An 18,006-nucleotide genomic window follows, 5' to 3' on the forward strand; every position below is an offset into this window, starting at 1 on the left:
GTGCAGGAGATAGACAGAGAGCATTAGCCCTGAGAAATCCGTGACCTTTAGCTGCCAGATTATGGAAGCGTAAGACTCGGCGTTAGACAAGACCTATTATGTCATCTCGCCTATCTCCCTGTGCACGCAGGACTGTCCCTTTCTGCAAGTTGATCAAAGCTTGGTTCATCCTCGCTTTGGGTATCCATGGTGAAATCAGTCCCTGCACAGCGTCTGCAGGCTGCTCCCCCAGCAGATTGGAGCTCGGCGTGTAGCTCGTGTTTATCCACAGTCTCTTTTTTGCCCCCTTATCTTCAATGTTATCGGGAAACAGTTGTGTCAGGTCTAGCTCTCCCTGGTGCTTGTACCCTGGGGGAATATTTGCTTTGGCTCTGAGAATTCCCCAACTGCCTGGATGTGAAGGGACGTGCAGATAAGCAATGGGGGAAGGTGCCCATGAGCCCCAGAAGGCTGGTGATGTGTGCCTAGGGGACACCCAGTCCCTGCAGACCTGTCTCACACCGACTTCTCCCTGTGTGGTTTCTCTCTGACAACCCTCTATCTGCATTTAATCCCTGTACAAGCTCCCCTTGCCCCTCCCTGCACACATGGCTTCTCCTTTCCCTCAGCAAAAGGTCAGAGGGGCCAAACCCTGCAGACGAGAGAGGTCTCTGGTGTCCCCGTTGCCCTTGCTCTCTTCCCTGGGGAGGCCAGGCTGCTGCATCACGTGCTGTGCACTGACTTGGCTCTGCTTCATTGCTGCTCAGATAAAGCTTGCTGCTGATTTCGGAGGAGAGTCTTCATGAACATTTTGAATTTTATTAAAATAGAGGTGAAACTTTTTTTAAAAAGAAAACTTACTTTTATCCCTTTTTTTTATTTTTTTGGTAGCTGTCATCTCCTTTTTGCAATCAAATGCTGAGGAGATCAGTAAAAGTCTAATTTATATGCACGTCATCATACTTTTACATTCCATTCTGGGCTCTGAAGGTCAATCTGCACTCATGCGGGCTGGGGCATACTGAAAGGGTTAGCAACTCTTTCATTAGGATTTGTTAATAATTCAGTTGATGTATGAGTCAGGAAAGAAACCTGTTCCTTTTCCTGTAGGTGCTGCAGATATGAAATACAGTATTACCAATAAAGAATGCAGATGAGGGTCTCTCCAGAAGAAATAGTTTCACTTTTTCATATGTGCAACCATCCTCTGATGAAAACCAATGTAAAGTCACTGGAGGTAATTGTGCTGGAAGCTAGAGTTGTGGGTGCTGGAGAAGTACACCGAAACTACACAGATGGAGCACATCCTTGGGTCCTTACTTTGTTAGTAATGTATGACATGAAAGAATATGGCTCACCTGCAAAAAGGTGATTTATGTGTTTTCACATTTTATTTTAAATGAAAACACAGAATTATAGTTCTAGGCAATCTCATTTCTGTATGCCAAGTGGCAGCTGATTATGTTTGTGCAGAACAGGATAAAATGTCCTGATTTGCTTTGCTACCATCCAGACCTCTCTACCACCCAGAGAAAAGAAAGAAAGAATTCTGTTTTATTTGTTTGTTTATTTGCTTTCAGAAAGTCCCTGGTCTCTGTGGATCTGGACAAGTGACATTAAGAATGCAGGGACAGATGCCACCATCTTTTTCCAGATTTATGGAGACAAGGGGAAGTCAGATGAGATGAAACTGGACAACAATTCAGACAACTTTGAAACTGGACAGACTGACAAATTCATGGTATGAATCTGATGTTAGTAATAAATTTGGCTTAGCATTGTTTTTTGGGGTATTAGAGTCAGTCCTGTAGAGAAAATCACCAGCGTGAGACCTTTACCTCTATATATCTATCGTTCTGAAGTGGACATGAAGTCATTCAGTTTGCTGGTGATGCAAAATGATTTCCTCACCTGTGGATGTGACCTGTCTTCTCCAAACAGGGCTTAGGCTGGTGTTCCACATTGCTCAGGTGGTGATGACTTCAAGTTATGGTTGTGCTTAATTGCCACATCTTCTCCGTGGCTGCTGAAGGAAATAGTCATTACCTTCAAACTCACTCACACCCATTTAGGCCATGTCTTTTTAAATAAGAATTAGCTATGTACAGGAGAATTTATAGAGGTGTTTCCTCTCCTTTGTGATCTGGTCTTCAGCCTCCATGAATGTTAGGGGCTGAACTTAAATGGCACATTGAGTCTGGATGCTGGTGAGGGTCTTCTTTCATTCCCATCTCCGTTTTCTTTTAGGAAAAAAATACATTCCCAAATTTAATTGGGGGCTTGTCAGGGAAACCTTGAGAAACAAGAGATTTTAATTTGTGGCTGAAGCAAAAATATTTACCCCTTTTGCACCAACATCCACAGCTGCCTTCTGGAGGAAGCATGGCTCTGCTTTGCAGGCCCTGCTTGAGATCAGGCTTTAGTTCTTATTAGCTTTTAATGGTTTTAAGCAGCTCTCATGATCAAGAGTGTCTGAATTCAGTCTCTGTGTTCTCCCCTCCTGAAAAGAGAGGCCACACGTCGTCTCTGTGGGGTAAGGTTCATTATTTTTAAAGAACAATAGTATTTTAGTCTAGTTTTCAACTTCTCTCTCATTTGTCTCTTAAAAAGTGATCAGTGGTGTCCTTGGTATGGATGTTTTGCTAACTTACAAAAATGTACATGTATAAAGCTCTTTTGTTTCCCCCTCTATAGATTGAGCTCCCTGATCTGGGCACATTTTATAAGCTTCGGATATGGCATGAGAAAAGAAATCCTTTTGCTGGCTGGCATCTGAATAAGGTGAGAGGACAGCAAGGAAGGATACACCTGACAAAGTACATTGGTCACAGAGGTGTGTCGTGTCAGTCCTGGGTCGCTGTGTTCCTCAGCTGGCAGCTGAGTTTGATGTGCAGTGGTCAAAGGTGAATCCATTTACAGACTGTGCTGGCTGAGGGGTGGAAGTGGAAATCGTGCATGAAAACAAGACGTAAAGGAGAGCACATTGAAGCCTGGGCAAGAACATGCAGGGAGAGATGGATTCAATGCATGATTCTGTGAGGACATTCCTTCCTATCCCTCTCAGTTTAGCCAAGATTTGTATGGAAAATGGGAGCAATGTGAAAGGGCATCTCCAGACGGCCCAGATTGATGGTGAAAAGTGCATTCCCCCTTCTTTCCAGTGTCAGACCATTGTAGTCCCCCCTCACTGCTGCCAGAAGGTTTTTCCCTTGCCTCTCAGAAATCTTTCTAGTTTGAGATTGCTACTGTAAAGAGTGGCAAACTGGTCCTTTTATGGCCTATTTAGGCTGGTCAGAGAGACAGACTGACTTATGGGAGACTCCTACTATACAGTGGAGTGTAACCTGCCATGAAGCAATGACAGCCCTGTTGCCAGAAATGGACCTGTGCAGACTGGAGGAGCCTGTGGAGGCCATTCAGCAGAGAGCAGCACTGTGCTGCCTGGGGGATAAACATGGTGATCTGCTTGAACTCCAGTCACATTTTCTTTGTTGCACGAGCAACAATCTACCACACTGTCAACCCTCACCTAGGCCTGCAGAACAGCAAGTTCATCTCTGAGCTTCACCCTTACTTCTTATGTAGTGCTTGGAAGGCTTTCTCTGCACTCAAGAAAACATACACTTTTGCTCCACAGCCATAAATAACTGTGATGATAAATCACAATTTACCACTTAGAGATTTGTCTTGCATGCCTCTGACATGCTTTGACAGATTCTACTCTCTTGCATGGCCAGGGAGCTGTGAAAGCATACACAGCCAAACGCTGCTCTAGTCTGGGGAGCACATCAAGCACTGTGGTGTCCTCCACATGGTGGGAGAAGGTGCCTGGCTATGGTATTTATCAGAAAAAAAGTGCTGGTCGGACATCAGGCCAGTGCAATTTTGTTGAACAGTTTGTTCGCAGATGATAAGCAAGAATGCTTAGACAGAATCACAGAATCACAGAATTTTCTAGGTTGGAAGAGACCTCAAGGTCATCGAGTCCAACCTCTGACCTAACGCTAACAGTCCCCACTAAACCATTTCCCTAAGCTCTACATCTAAACGTCTTTTAAAGACCTCCAGGGATGGTGACTCCACCACTTCCCTGGGCAGCCTGTTCCAGTGCCTCACAACCCTTTCAGTGAAGAAGTTCTTCCTAACATCTAACCTAAAACTCCCCTGGCTCAACTTAAGCCCATTCCCCCTCGTCCTGTCACAGTTTTACATTTCCCTAAGTATGTCTTCTTTTCCTGCACAGCAACTGTGTTCAGGGAAGAAAAAAAGGATCTCATAATGTATTTAGGATTCATCTGAGGCCAAACTGCCTGACCAAACATGGTGATGATGCCGGAACTCAGTTTGCCTCTAGACAGCAAGTCTGACACTTTCTGGATGCATCAGGCTGAGAGCACATAAATCCCACTGCTTGTGTGTACATTACAGCATCCCAGAACTTCCAGCTGAATACTTAACAATGGTTCCTTAACAGGTTTCAGTCCTCTCACATGTCATGCTGGGCTTACTCTACTTTCAGGCAAGCGTACATTTTCTACTACAAGAAGAACCATACCACTCAGTCCAAACTTCCATCTATCCCAGCGTCTTCTCTCATATGTCACATAAGTGCATGATTTGAGAACAATTAGAAAAGGACAAGCATTTATGTTATATTCCCCTAATATTCTCCCATCTTTTGACTTTTCCCAATTGGAGATGTACTTCCTGAGCAGATCTACTAAATACAAAGAGTTTAGCAGGTTTCTCTTCCATTTATTTGCCCAAAAGTTTCTGTCTCCCCTTGAACATTTAAACTTTTAGCAACCATAATGGCTTCAGCAAGGACTTCAGAGGTTGAAGATGTCCTTCTGTTTGCTTTGAACTTTGCTCTACTAGGATCATTTGATGCCTGCTATTCCTCGTAGCAAAGAGAGAGTGAACCCCCTCTGCCTTCTCTATTCCACCTGTGATTTTGGAGACCTTTGTGAGAAAAATCTCACATAATTTTCTTCAGACAGGACCTTCTGTGAAGCTATTTTATTTGCGATTGCAATGGCGGGCATCCTGTCAATTAGGAGCGCATTTTAGTAAACAAATCATAACCAATCATAACCTTTTATTCCCTATTACCCGACGTCTGATCACCTCCCCTGTTTCCTCATTGGCTGAGAACTACAGGTTCACAAGCCACTCAACACTGCTCTATAACATATATGTACCATTTTTATTTTTTTTTTTCAACCCTTAAATTTCTCCTTTCTTATGTTTTGAGAACTTGTGGTCTTTGTTTTACTGTTCTCACACTGCTCATCCTGTTTTTCTCAAGCTTCTCCCTTATTTTGTAACAGTGAGACCTTCTACTGTCCACTCCTCTACTTAGCATTTCTCCTTATTATGACTACACAACTACCTTTGAATACAGAAAATTAGTTCTCTACTACAAAAACACAACTTTGTTTCTCACACCTTCATCATACCCTCTCTTTAGGTGCTCTTCCAGCCATCAGCAGGTTCTTACCTTATTTGCTGCTTATTCATTTGGAAGACACTCCACAACTTTGATCATCCTTGCTGCCATTTCTGGTGTGTTTCCTAAACATGTTGTGCACTGATTTTGTGCTGAGGGGACCAGAAGTGCAAATACTGTCCAAGATTTGTTTTGTGGATTTATACAGTAGCACAGCAACAGCTTCCATTTCATTGTTTATTTTTTTTTCCCTAATAATCCCTAATATATATATATTTTTATTATTATTTTTTAATCTCTACTCAGGACTGAGCTGGTATTTCCATTCTGCATTGTGACTTAATGTTTGAGAACTAGAACCAAGGTCTTCAATTTGTTCATGCTGGAGAAACAGGACTATAGTGTTGCAAAGCAGCCAGAAAACTTAATTTTACATAAAATTCCTTTATTATTTTTGCCCTTTACTTTGGGTAGGGTAAATGTTAGGACCCAGGCTCTCAGTGGCAAATGTGTAGGTCATCAAGGCCTACCCAAAATGTATAAGATCCCTACAAAAATGCATTCTCCTTGGTGATGAACAAAGTTATCACAATAACCATGCTTTAGAAATAAATGCATTAGGCAGCACACCCTGCCTGTTCTGCCTCTCTCCATCTCCATTTGAGGAAACAGATTACCTGTGTTTTGTCTGGGCACGATGTGGCATATGACAAGCAATTACTCAGGGCCACGGTATCCATCAAAACTTTCACAGGACGATGGAGTGATGGGGGGAAAGAGGAACAAAAAGGCTTCAGCTATGACAGCCTGTGCTCGTTTCGGAAGGCACCCGGGCGAGCTGCGACAGTCTCGTTATTAATGTGTGTTATTTCTCTGCTGCGACCTGCTCTTGCTTCCCAGGCACAGACCTGTCAGGAGCTGGTTGCTTTTTGTCTCTAAGACTCTGAACTCACGCGGTGTTTTGGTTTAATGAAGGTAACTCTGCTGAAAACGCTGACAAAAGAAAAATACTCATTCAACTGCGGCCGCTGGCTAGATATAAATGAAGACGACAATGAGATCGTGCGGGAGCTCCCTGCAGAGGGGACTCTGGTGACTGAAGTCATGCCAGGTGAGAGCCATGGGCTCTGTGCAGGGGCTCACTTGAGGCCTGAAAAGGAAAAAAAAAAAAAAAAAACTCTTTGTCTAAGGGATGCACGGACAGAGCGGTGCCATTCAATTAGCTCCTCTTTCTGGCACTTTCTCTCTGCAGTATTTTCTGTGTGCATCATTAGCTGCATGAGGCATCAGAAATCCCAGGCTCTGACTCTGAGCAGATTTCTCTCTGCTGGGAGGTGGGAGAGATCTGGCCATAGCATTGCAGTTTCCAGGGCTGTGTTTTTTTCTAATTCATATTTTCTCCAGTCTCCCTTAAAACATGAAAGGCTAGGTTTGAAGGGAAGTTCATGGATTGCATGCCTAGCTGAAAGCCTATCTAAAATTTCACAATCATTTTTGCACTTTACAATTTTATTTAGATATATGCACATTTATTCAGCTAAATGTATAAATGTATAGATAGATGCAGAGAACAGTCATGCAAGAGCATTAAGTATCTTTCAGTATGCATGAGCAGTCAGAAATATTTATTGGGTAAATTATGCTCAAACTGGAAGTTTAATTAAGGCAAGCCACAGAACTTTGTGTTGGCTTCCTGAAGTGGTCACTTCTATCTTGACCTCGGGTCACAAGAATTAAATGCACTTGTAGGGAAAATTTTGGAGAGCAGCACAGCTCAGGATGGCCACTGGGTTTTCTTTCATTTCTGCTGAAGCACCCAGTGGGGCTCCACCCTCTGCAGACCACAAGTCCCCTCTTTTCTGAAATTTCTGACAAACTCAGTGATCTGCATGCAGCTGAACTGTTCCTCAGAAGAGGAAGAGTAATGGTAATTACAGAGGTTATTAAAATGTAAATAAATTTGTTTTTGAAATGTATTTTTAATCAGCTGTGGAGAGGGCTGCTTGAACTCAAATGCAGGCTCTCTCCTGTAAGAAGCAATTGTGCTGAGAGGAGGCAAGACGTGACACTCGCACGTGGGGGTTTGGGAGGCAGGGCTGGAACATTGCTTCTCATCCCGCCTGGAGGAATGGTAGAAAGTCCCTGAAACCACCCAAAACATGGGTTCTTCTGTGCTGCCTCCTGGCTTGTTGAAGGAGCTCAGTGCTGGCCTGTGCCATCAGCAAGTCCCTTTCTAAAGGATAGGCTCTCACTCAGTGTTAGAGAAAAAACGTAGGGTTTGAGTATAAAGAGGTCAGACACAGGGTAATAACGTGATCCTGTCTGCCATGGAGAAGAGATCACACCTCCCTCTGCCAAGCTGCTCACAGGGATGTCTGCACCCCTCTGAAATTCAGTGATGCTGGACTTCTGGTCTCACTTTCAAGAAGGTCGGTCTGTGGGCTGGTTCTTCATGTCGAAACCTCTTCTGGAAGTCCTTCCCACAACAGAATGGGAGGTCACAGCTGAGGATTGAGTTGGGGGAGGAAAGTGGTGACCCAAAATCCCACCAGAAAATCCTGAAGAAATATCTCAGAGGTAACAAGGAGACAAGGCACGATCCAGTCTCCTGCACTGCAAGAAGGCCCAAGGAGATGGGGCCAGCTGGCCATGTTGCCCCCACCATGTATCAGTGTAACATTTAACTTTTTGTAACTCATTTCCTCTGCTGGCCATGCCCCTGGATGCCAAAACCAAGGCTTTTACTGAACAAGGCCCCTCAGGAAGGGGAGGCAGGAGAGCCAGGGCAAGGCCTCAAGGGAACCGTGCACCCCTGTTTGTGAGGTTTATACAAAGGGAAGGGCACTTCCATATGCTTCTTTGGAGGGGTTTTATAGGCTTTATTAATATTTCAGGCCTTCCTCTTTTTTTTTTTTTTTTTTTTTTTTTTTTTTTCCTCTTTTTTTTTTTTTTCTTTTCCAAGTGATAGCATGGAAGTATAAAAGTCAATACACATACAGGATTACCAATTGGAAGTGTGAACACTTAAAATTAATTGCAAGTTTGTGGGAAAATGCTGTAAATTTAAATGGCAATTAACTGTGTTGCTGAAATTGCTTTATTAATTTATGCTTCCACAGTGATAAAATACCGAGTGACAGTTTGCACAGGGATGGTAAGCGGCAGCGGCACAGATGCCAATGTCTTCGTCTGCCTCATCGGTGACCAGGGAGACACGGGAGAACGGGTTCTCTACAAATGCATCAACAACGTCAATAAATTCGAAAAAGGCAACGTAAGTTCATGCAGCAGCTCCTTAAGGTGGGCTTGAAAGTGCCAAACAAAGCTTGTGATGGTTTGTAGATGTTTTTGTTTTTGAAGACGTGCATTTGCAATCTTGGCTGACTTCCCTGCTGGTTTGGCCTAGGGCAGCAGGGAGAAGGAAATCACAGCTGCAGGGTGTCATACTGGTTGCTTTGGGAAGGGGGGTTAGGTTAGGGACAGCGTACCCTTGCTTGACAATGGTATTTTCATAAATAAGCATCCTGATTTGCTCCCCAGCTAAGTAGCGGCTGTTGAAGTTGTGTCTTCAGTCTGGAGAAGGCTTCCAGGAAAGCTGTCTGGCTTCCAAGAACAAGGGGAAGCCTGTCCCCCTCCATCTAAGATTGCACAAATTTGGCTTCTGGGGCAAAGGAAGGAAAAAAAAATCTAATTTAATGTGAAAATCAGAACAAAAATCTTAATGTGTTTTTCAATTTTCCACCAGTCTCACCTCAACAGTGCTGCACTCAATTTCTGTGTCTTATATTCAGTCTGTTAGTCAACATGTTTTGTATGGTCGGGTCCTGAGAAGAGGGGGAAATGGCCTGAAATGAAGGCTGAGCCTTTTCCACTGAAAAACTGAGATAATGAAGAAGTCAATCTGTAGCTAAGCCCCTGCTACATTAACAAGCAAATAATGTGCAGATCTGATCTAAGGGTTCAACCTACTTAATATATACTCAATTACGAGGCGCACATTGGATCTCTAGGGTCTGACTTAAACTGATAGAATGTAATCAGTATCTCCTGGAGGAGGAGAGTTTGAGAATCTGATCACAGAACTCTGCAGATTTCCCTTCTTCTGTGTCATTATTTGACTGAAGTTTTGGAAAGGAAAGAAAATGAAGATGAAAGGAGGTCATATTTTCTAAATTGACCATTGAATTTAAGCTTCTGAAATATACATTAATGCTTTGGATTTACCTTTGAGTGTTCAGAAATTCCAATACTTCACTAAGATCACTGAGGTTTTTTGACTTCAAAATAACTTTTATTAGTTTTTTCTTGTGCTGGTAAGACCTGTCTGTGGAAATGCATGATATTTACATAGTGGTAAATTTTATTCTGCTTCTACATGATATAAAGGTTTGCAGACATAGGCACTGCAAACATTATATTTTTGCCTATGCATTTGCATAATAAGATTATTTATTTTGAAAAAGTAGGTCCAAACTATAAAAGAGAGTCATTTTGTCATTTGGGGAAGTCTTAATGAGTCATGAGCCACGTTGGTTTGAAGACTGTTTCAGTGGAGTCCAAAAAAAAAAATACTTGGTCACAGAAGACTGAAGTCTTGGTCACAGAAGACTGAAGACAGACTATTATTATTACTTATTATTATAATTATTATTACTGTATTATTTAATCCCAACAAAATGAGCTATATGGTAGCTTCATGAAGTAAGAAAAAAAACAAAACAACAACAACAACAAAAAAATACCCAAGAAAATAGGAAGAGTAATTTCAGAAATCAGTTTGTGTGATTAATAGTATCCAGATGATATAAACCAAACTGGAATCTATTAATGAATAACTGGTCTTATGGCACGAGGAGCTGAAAGCTGGCGAATGAATTGAAAGCTGTTTATGGATTGATCCTGACAAACGTGGATCTCATGTGTTCAAGAGACTGAACAAGTATATCTACACTGATTAACTCAGATACACCATTAAATAAATGTGGCTAAGTCAGTGCAGTCTTTAATCTACAACCACTTAAACCAATAGCACCTTGATTACCAATTTAACTTGAAAAGTTTGCTTGCAGATGCAAACTAACAGCCTGTATAGATGGTAAAATTTAAAGATGTCTTTAAATTAGGTGTTTGCCCTGCTTCAGTTCCATCCATTTACTTACTCATTAATTTATATCAGCCGTTAATAAGTAAGATGAACATCAGACCTAATGAATCAGACTTCATTGACTTAGTCTGACTCAGTGAGGTCTGGATAACTTAAATCCCCATACAGCAGTTTTGAGTTTGTAAGTAACAGTTGTTTGTGAATAGGAGCCCATCATTAAGGTTTGAAACAGTGGTAGTATGTTTAGTTGTCTGTATTTTAAAAGTCAGTTTTGAGTCCTGAATAATGGAAGAAATTATGATTTTATTTATAATTATTATTCTTCCCCCATTATCAGGCCACCATGTTTTCCAGGAGCTAACTGGATATTTGCTACTGTCATATATGCTTCACAGGCTTTTGGGAGATGATAAAGAATGAGCAGATTGCCACATTTGGTTAGCTTTCTCTTACCTAAAACAGCATCTCAGCCAGAGGTAGCCATGGCAGTTTGCCTGTTTGTTGGTCTGTATGGGAATTTAAGGGTATTTAGCTCCTGGGCTAGGTTCACACCAGCTTCTGAATACAACATAGGGAGCAGGCTCCTGAGCACCTGGAAATACCCCTGTGTATCCACGTCTGACACCTGCATGCGAGGAAATGTTGGGAGATCAGATTGTGCCCAGTAGTCCATGTCAGCTCATTTTAATGTTGGGTGGTGTCCTCAGATTGTACCTCCAAATACCTCTGTGGATTTGGTCTACAGTGACCTGCCCAGGTTCTCCCAGAAAGCTGATATCCAAATGGGGGTTCTCTGTGTGAACTTCTTAATAATCAAATTAGTATTTATTTATTTATTTACTTTTTTACAGTTGTGGAGGGCAAGCAATGACATGGAAGATTTAAAATGCTGGCAGATCGTATATTTGTAAATCTAATATTTTACTTCTAGCACAAATATTCAAGCTTTCATGCTTTGGTAAATTAATTTGTACTTACCCCTTCATCTCGTGAAGAATTATCTTACAGCATGCTGATGATGTTGGTTTGATTGCAGTAATAAATTTGGGTTGTTTGTTTTTAAGGAGAAATACTGCTTTACCTTTTTGTCTTTCTCCTCCTCAAAGGCTGATGAATTCTTCGTTGAAGCAGTAACGCTGAAGCAGGTGAGGAGGGTGAGGATAGGGCATGATGGCAAAGGAGGAAGCAGTGGCTGGTACCTTGCCAAAGTGATAGTGAGGGAAGAAGGACAGCCAGAAAGCGAGGCTGTGGAATTCCCCTGCTACAGGTACTGGAAACAATGCTTGTGCTTGCAAATCATGCCTCCAGCTATGCATTTGCCAGCATTTAAAGAGCCTAGCTATTGTTCCAAGACTGGAATTTTCTGAGCACAGCTTAATCCTTTTTATTTATGCATTCATTTATTTTTGCTAAGCCTGAAAGCAAAGAGTGTGGATTGGGAGGTTTAAGATACTGTTAACTCCCCTTACCAAATGAACAGCAATCTGAATTGTGAACTTTTCAGCAATTAGTTCTGTAATATAGAGAATATCCAAAAGGTAAAACACAACCTTCCAGTCCCACATAGAGTGTCATTGCAATTGCCTGCTGCAGAAACACGCTCTGCAATCTGCTGCAGTTTGCTAGCTTTATTGCATGTGAGGGACAAGGTTTTGCTCCCTTGCATGCACATCCCATCTTTCCAGGAGCAATGGGATGCTGTTTTCGTGTTGGGAGAATGTAAAATCGTTATGCTGCCATCCTAAGAGCTCCTTGCATGAAGGGAAATGCATATCATGCAGACAGAGATAGTTGTAGAGTGAAGGGTTGTAACTCAACCCTTCGGTAGTTATAAATGTATTCTTCTCTTTCCCAGACAATCAAGTGGCCAAAAGAAATATGTGGTAGAGAGGCTGCCCATGGGGAGCCAGATGGAACATCCATTCTGGCATTACCTGGGGTCCTCCACGTCCTAGCACAAACCAGAGACAACTGGGTGAAAACATAAGAGACAGACATTCAGCATAGTTCAGTGTCCTGTGCAGTCCCACTTGCCCTTGAAGAATGTCCACCCTGTAGGATGGAAGTCCACTGAGCTCCACTTAACCACATCAAGTAGCTGTTGTAAAAAGTCTTCTCCAGGGAAACAAGTGGAATTGTAAAATGCAAACACAATTATTCTTAAATTGCAAACAGGGGTAAACCCAGTAAGCTGGCTACTTGTCTCTTGTCACTATAAATCAGACAGAACACCACTATAATCAGGGGAGTCAGTCTAATATAAAACAGGAGCCAGTCCCAGCCCCTCTGAATTGCTAAGCCTCATCACATCAGAGAGCACATTCACTGGGGAGACAGCACTGAGCAGCAGATGCAGTGTCATCTTGGTTGTGAAAAGCAAGCCAGCCTCTCCCTTTTCAAAGAACAAACCACGATGTTATGTCATTGCTGCCTTTTGATACATATTTAACAACCATATGTTTTACTGAGTTAAGCAACCCAGCTAGACAGGTTTTTGCTTGGACATGAAGTGTCCACGTGAAGAGCTGTTTTGCTCAGATTCTTCAGAGATATTTCCATATCTAAATGCACTGTGCAACTGGCTCCTTTTTAAGATTTCATTTTGAATTGCCTCCTTTTTTGGCTGCTTATGTGTCTTCCCTCAGCTTGGCAGGATGACCCTGTTCCCCCTAGGTTTACTCTAGTGGATCAAAAGAGTCCACAGGGTGTTCCCCTCAGGCCAGGGACTTAAAAAAAAAAAAACAGAGGGAGAAAAACAACAACAACAACAACAAAGAATAATAAAATGACTTTATCCCTAGGATATATAGGGTGCATTCAGGCTCCAAGTCACAAATGATGGAATTCCACTCTTCTTACCTTTCTTACAGTCTCTTTTTCCAAGTAAGTCTGTGCTGTTCGTGCGGCTTTGTTTGCTGTCCTTGTGCCAGCATTATCTCCTCCCCTCAGATTGAGAAGGTAACATGACTGATCACCTCCAACCACAGGGGATTGCTGCTCCCTACCACTATCTTTGGTGCCTTTGTCTCTGGGGAGACTGGGGCATCATCGCAGTATACGGGTGTCGTCATGGGTTCTGGAGATATCTGAGGGCGAAGGTGCTCACCCACTGCATCCTCCATCTGAGGGATACATGTCTCCATGACCTGCAGTGTTTGGATGTTCCCCTCCAGCCCTGTGGGCCAAGGACAGCTTACATCCTCACTGCTTTGGAGGGTGCTCAGAAGGACCTTCTTTGCCTGCTTTTTCAGAGCCAAGAGGCTGAAGTAGGCTTGTCCAAGAAGAGCAGCCTTCTTTTGGTGAGCCAATGCAAGTGGGGTTAGTTAGCTAATGCAAGTCTCCATCCAGGGTACACTGGGGAATCTTCTTTTTCTGCTTGGCCAGACTCTGGCCAGCCAGTGGACATGCTGATGTTCTCATTGCCTTCATCCCCAAGACCTGATAAACTTCAACTCTACCACGCAGCACAGTTGCATGATCTGGAGGAAACAGCTTCTGCTGCTGCATCCTTATTGAAAGCTGCTCTTGCAGACTTGCTGCAGCTTAGCTGTTCCTCTGAGTCAGCTAGAGGACAAAATGCTTTCCAGCAGGAACAGATCTCACATGTGCAGAAAGCTCCAGAGGCTTCTTACCTCTATAAAAACACATAATACAGCTGAGAGCTGCTAAACAGCCTCCATTATATCTAACGCCCGTAGGATACCCATATAGATCTTTACTGTATGTGACTCATTGAAGTCTCTGTTCCTACTTTTTACGTATTCATATGCATGGCTATGTTTTGTCTTTTAATTTGAAAGCTTTTTTTATGGTTCTATAGGAACATCTATAACCTAATAGTCACAACAGTTCTATGAGAAGAACAGTCTTCGTTTTACAAGGGAGCCAACAGAGATAAAGAGAAGCTAAGTGGATTAAGCGTGAATTTGTGTCAGGTTCAGGAAGAGCATCCAGAAATAATGACTCCCAGGCCTGTGCTTTCAACTCTTAAAACAGTTGGCTGTAAAGAGAAAGGCTTGTAGCTCTTCCTACAGTCAGTGATGTTTAAAGCGGTCATTTGATCTGTGCACGCAAGGAGAAAATGCAACTTCTCCAAGTGTTATTTACAGAATTAGTATACCTCACTCAGATGCACTGCAGTGTTATTTTTCCCTTATGAGCACATCATATTATAATATCATGTTTTTTGGAACTGAACCCTGAATCATTCAGTGATACAATTGTACTATATATACGCCTTATAATAGCTGATGTGAAGTAGTTATTGTGATAATAAATAACACTGAAAAATTTGAAATGAAGGAGTTCAACTTTTGCCCCAGAAGTGGAGACAAACCTTTCCAAAGCTCAGGACTGAGTGTTTCAGTTTTCAGTTTTGTTCTCAAGGCTCTGTGGAAGTCCAGGAATGGACTAGCTGACATTCTTTAAAGTAGCCTATTTTTCATAATATTTATATCCCAGCCAGAAATGAATTTTCAATCAGGCAGTCATGAGTTCATGATAGGATAGATTTTTTTTATGTTATAAATCATTACAGCTCTACTGAAACCTTTAATGATACTTTGTTATATTTTTTTTTCTAAGCATATGGACTGCAACATCCTAATTTTACTCCAGCATAAGGAATATCATGAATTATCTGAAGAACAGAGACTATGAATGGGATGATGCACTAGGAGGTCCCTGTAAAAGAACATTTATTCAATCAGATGCCAAAAGTGCTCATCATGCAAAGGAACCAGAGAAACCTCCTTGTGTTGCATTAAATACTCTGTAATTTCTGCGTATTTTATACGTAGTTATATATATAAGTTGAATTTAAAGACACACATGCAGATATGCTTGCATGTCTGAATTTATCTGGGTATGTTAATCACTCTTGTTGCACATAGGCTATTATCTACAGGATTTCAAATGCTATATGTGATACCATATTACATTTTTCCAGTGCTTCCCTGATTCTCTGATCCTCTAGAGATTTGTGCTGGAGTATCTTTCATGTTGTATTTGTGTCCACTTTGGAGCATTGGGCATGCAATAACCCTGTAAAACCAAGCATGTGACACAAGATGCATGCACACCATTCCAAAATCTGTACTGGTGTGAGAATTACATGCACGGAAATTGCATGGAGGCTTGGTAAAATGAAAGAATGTTTTGACAGGTCTTTTGTATTAGGAATATGATAGCACTATACAGAAAAAATCCATTTTCTGTTGCCCGATGTGTTTATAATGTGTCAATCCATTTGTGTTCAGTGTACAACTATAAACCCCTGGTTGCAATCTGCTGCTCAGTGATATGCTTTTGGAATTATGTTGGAGTAAATTTAGGATATTGCAACATATGTGCTGAAGAAAAGGAATACAATTGCATTGCTCATCCAAACACTTTCTCTGTCACTAGTTAAAGTCATATTCTTGAGAAAATAGTACTATTCTCTTGGCTGAAAAAAAAAAGTAATCAGCTTCTTCTACAGCAGCAGCTTTAACCCACTTCTTCCAAGGCAAACTCCTTCCCTTGCCATCAGTAGCTGCCAATGTTGGTAGAGGGAAATTATTTACCTAGGGATGTGTCCTCCTTTATTGGATTCCTGACTGCTGAAGCAGTTAGCATTTGTTATGCTGCACACAGAGATCTGTTTCTTGTGGAATGCATTTTCATCCTGCCACCTTGGTGCAGAAGTGGTTCATCCTGCTTCATCCCACGCTTCCCTAAAACATCAGCAAATGGAGTGACAAAACATGTGTCCCTAAAACAATAGCAAAGGTGAAATCAGCAGCATGTACACTGGCAGCAGAAACATCAGCTTGCAGGACCAAAAAAAAAACAGCACTAGAAAGCAGAAGTTTATACCACCTTGTGGGCTTCTGCCTTCATGAAAGCCATGCTGAGTTCAGTGGTCCTGGGGTGGTAGAGGTCAGGCTCAGATTTAGTTGGTCTTCCCAGTTAACTTCCATGTGTGCAGAAGAACCTTGACTTTTGGGATGATGTGATCCCCTATCCATTGGATACCTGTCCAAGGATGTGAATCCTGAGCCAGCATCAAGAACTACATGATACAAAGGTATTAAGGACCAGTTCTACCAGGTAAAAATAATTCCCCCACCCCAAAAATGTCAACTCATGTAAAGTCTTCCTCTTTTAGGTCTTGATGTCTTGGCATGCTCCTCTTCTCCCTCCTTGCACTCCACCCTTGCTCAATTCCTGTAATTAGTTTCCCAGTCTTCCCCACAGATTCTTCTGCTCCTCCATCCCTACTGCACCTTTCAGACTCCACCAGGGCATGACACCTGATGCCCACATGTTGTGTTAAACCCTTGTGCTGATCCCCTTAGCTTTTAGCCCTTTTCAAGCCACCTGCACATGGCCACCTGCTTTAGAGTGAAAGGGAAGAATACGGGGTAGTCTGCGTACCCGACAACCAGCACAAGTGTATAGGGGAGCTGTAGATGTGTGTGTCTGTGTGGTGGGGAATGTATGCACCTCTCTTTTGCATGGGGACTTTATTGCTGCTGTTTGGGGGACTGGCTGTCTCCAGCTCCTGTTTGGATTTCTTTCCTGCTGCAGGTTTTCTGTGTGTTTTCTTTGGGCACATTGGGTGTGGGAAGGGAGAGGAGACTAAAAAGATAACATTCCTTCAGATGGATGAAATGGACACCTGGCATCCATCCTCAGTCTCACAAAATACCTGGCTACCTCCTTGTTGCCATGGCAAGTCCAAGTGGTCATGACTGTAATCTGTTTTTTTTATTACCAGCAGATGCCATAAAGGTGTTTGATCTAGCTATCAGTGGTATTTGTTCATGTCAATTCACTCTTTTCTCTCTGTTTCACTCATCAGCAAAATCAAAGGTGGAAACTTAATTGAGAAGGCAACCTCCTTTGTGGTGTGAGGGTCAGCAAGGCGGAGGCCATGTGGCACGGGGTCACTGCAAGAAGCCTGTGGTACACCTACGCTGCATGTGTTTGTGCAGAAGCAGGTCGTCTGTGGTCTGGTGTCATCCACATAGCGCTGTGGTCTTCTTTAAAAAGAAGTCACTTCTGAGAATTTGTTTTTTCAATTTCTAGTTCTTGGAATTATTATAGCAATTTAAATACACTGTGTGACCTGCCAGAGCTTGCTTAGTTATTCTTCATGCAATTCTACCTAAAACCTTATAGGTTTTAGGTAGTATTTTTGACAGCAAAAGATGCTGCTGTAGATAGCTGTGTACTAGGGCTTTCTGTGAACTGCTCCTGCTCTCATGGCATAATATCTGGGGACAGAAATGGCCCTGCTACACCAGTGTGGGAAACCTGACCCTACATGGATGTTCATGGGAATAAAATGTGTGCTGCAGCAGTCTGGGAAAAAGGGTTTTTTGAAGTGGAAAGTAAGAAGCTTTCCACTTCATATGATGCATTTGGGGCTGTGAAAGGGACATCTGTGGAGGTACCAGTTTACCAATTGGTTCCCCTCCATTTTCCTTTT

The 18,006-nt window shown here is 42.3% G+C and overlaps 1 protein-coding gene across 1 annotated transcript in view; it reads left to right on the forward strand.

Annotated features, from left to right (window-relative positions):
- LOXHD1 (lipoxygenase homology PLAT domains 1) overlaps positions 1-18,006 on the forward strand; it is a gene marked incomplete at its 3' end in the record, with an annotated part of 155,757 nt that overhangs the window by 63,634 nt on the left and 74,117 nt on the right. Inside the window, exons 10-14 of the mRNA XM_084503075.1 lie at positions 1,560-1,720; positions 2,674-2,760; positions 6,404-6,539; positions 8,548-8,702; positions 11,639-11,799. Coding sequence (XP_084359201.1) covers positions 1,560-1,720; positions 2,674-2,760; positions 6,404-6,539; positions 8,548-8,702; positions 11,639-11,799 — 700 coding nt within the window. The remainder of the gene's footprint in view (positions 1-1,559; positions 1,721-2,673; positions 2,761-6,403; positions 6,540-8,547; positions 8,703-11,638; positions 11,800-18,006) is intronic.

This window comes from Aythya ferina, assembly GCF_964211825.1.
Source record: "Aythya ferina genome assembly, chromosome: Z".
NCBI classification, from domain to species: domain Eukaryota; kingdom Metazoa; phylum Chordata; class Aves; order Anseriformes; family Anatidae; genus Aythya; species Aythya ferina.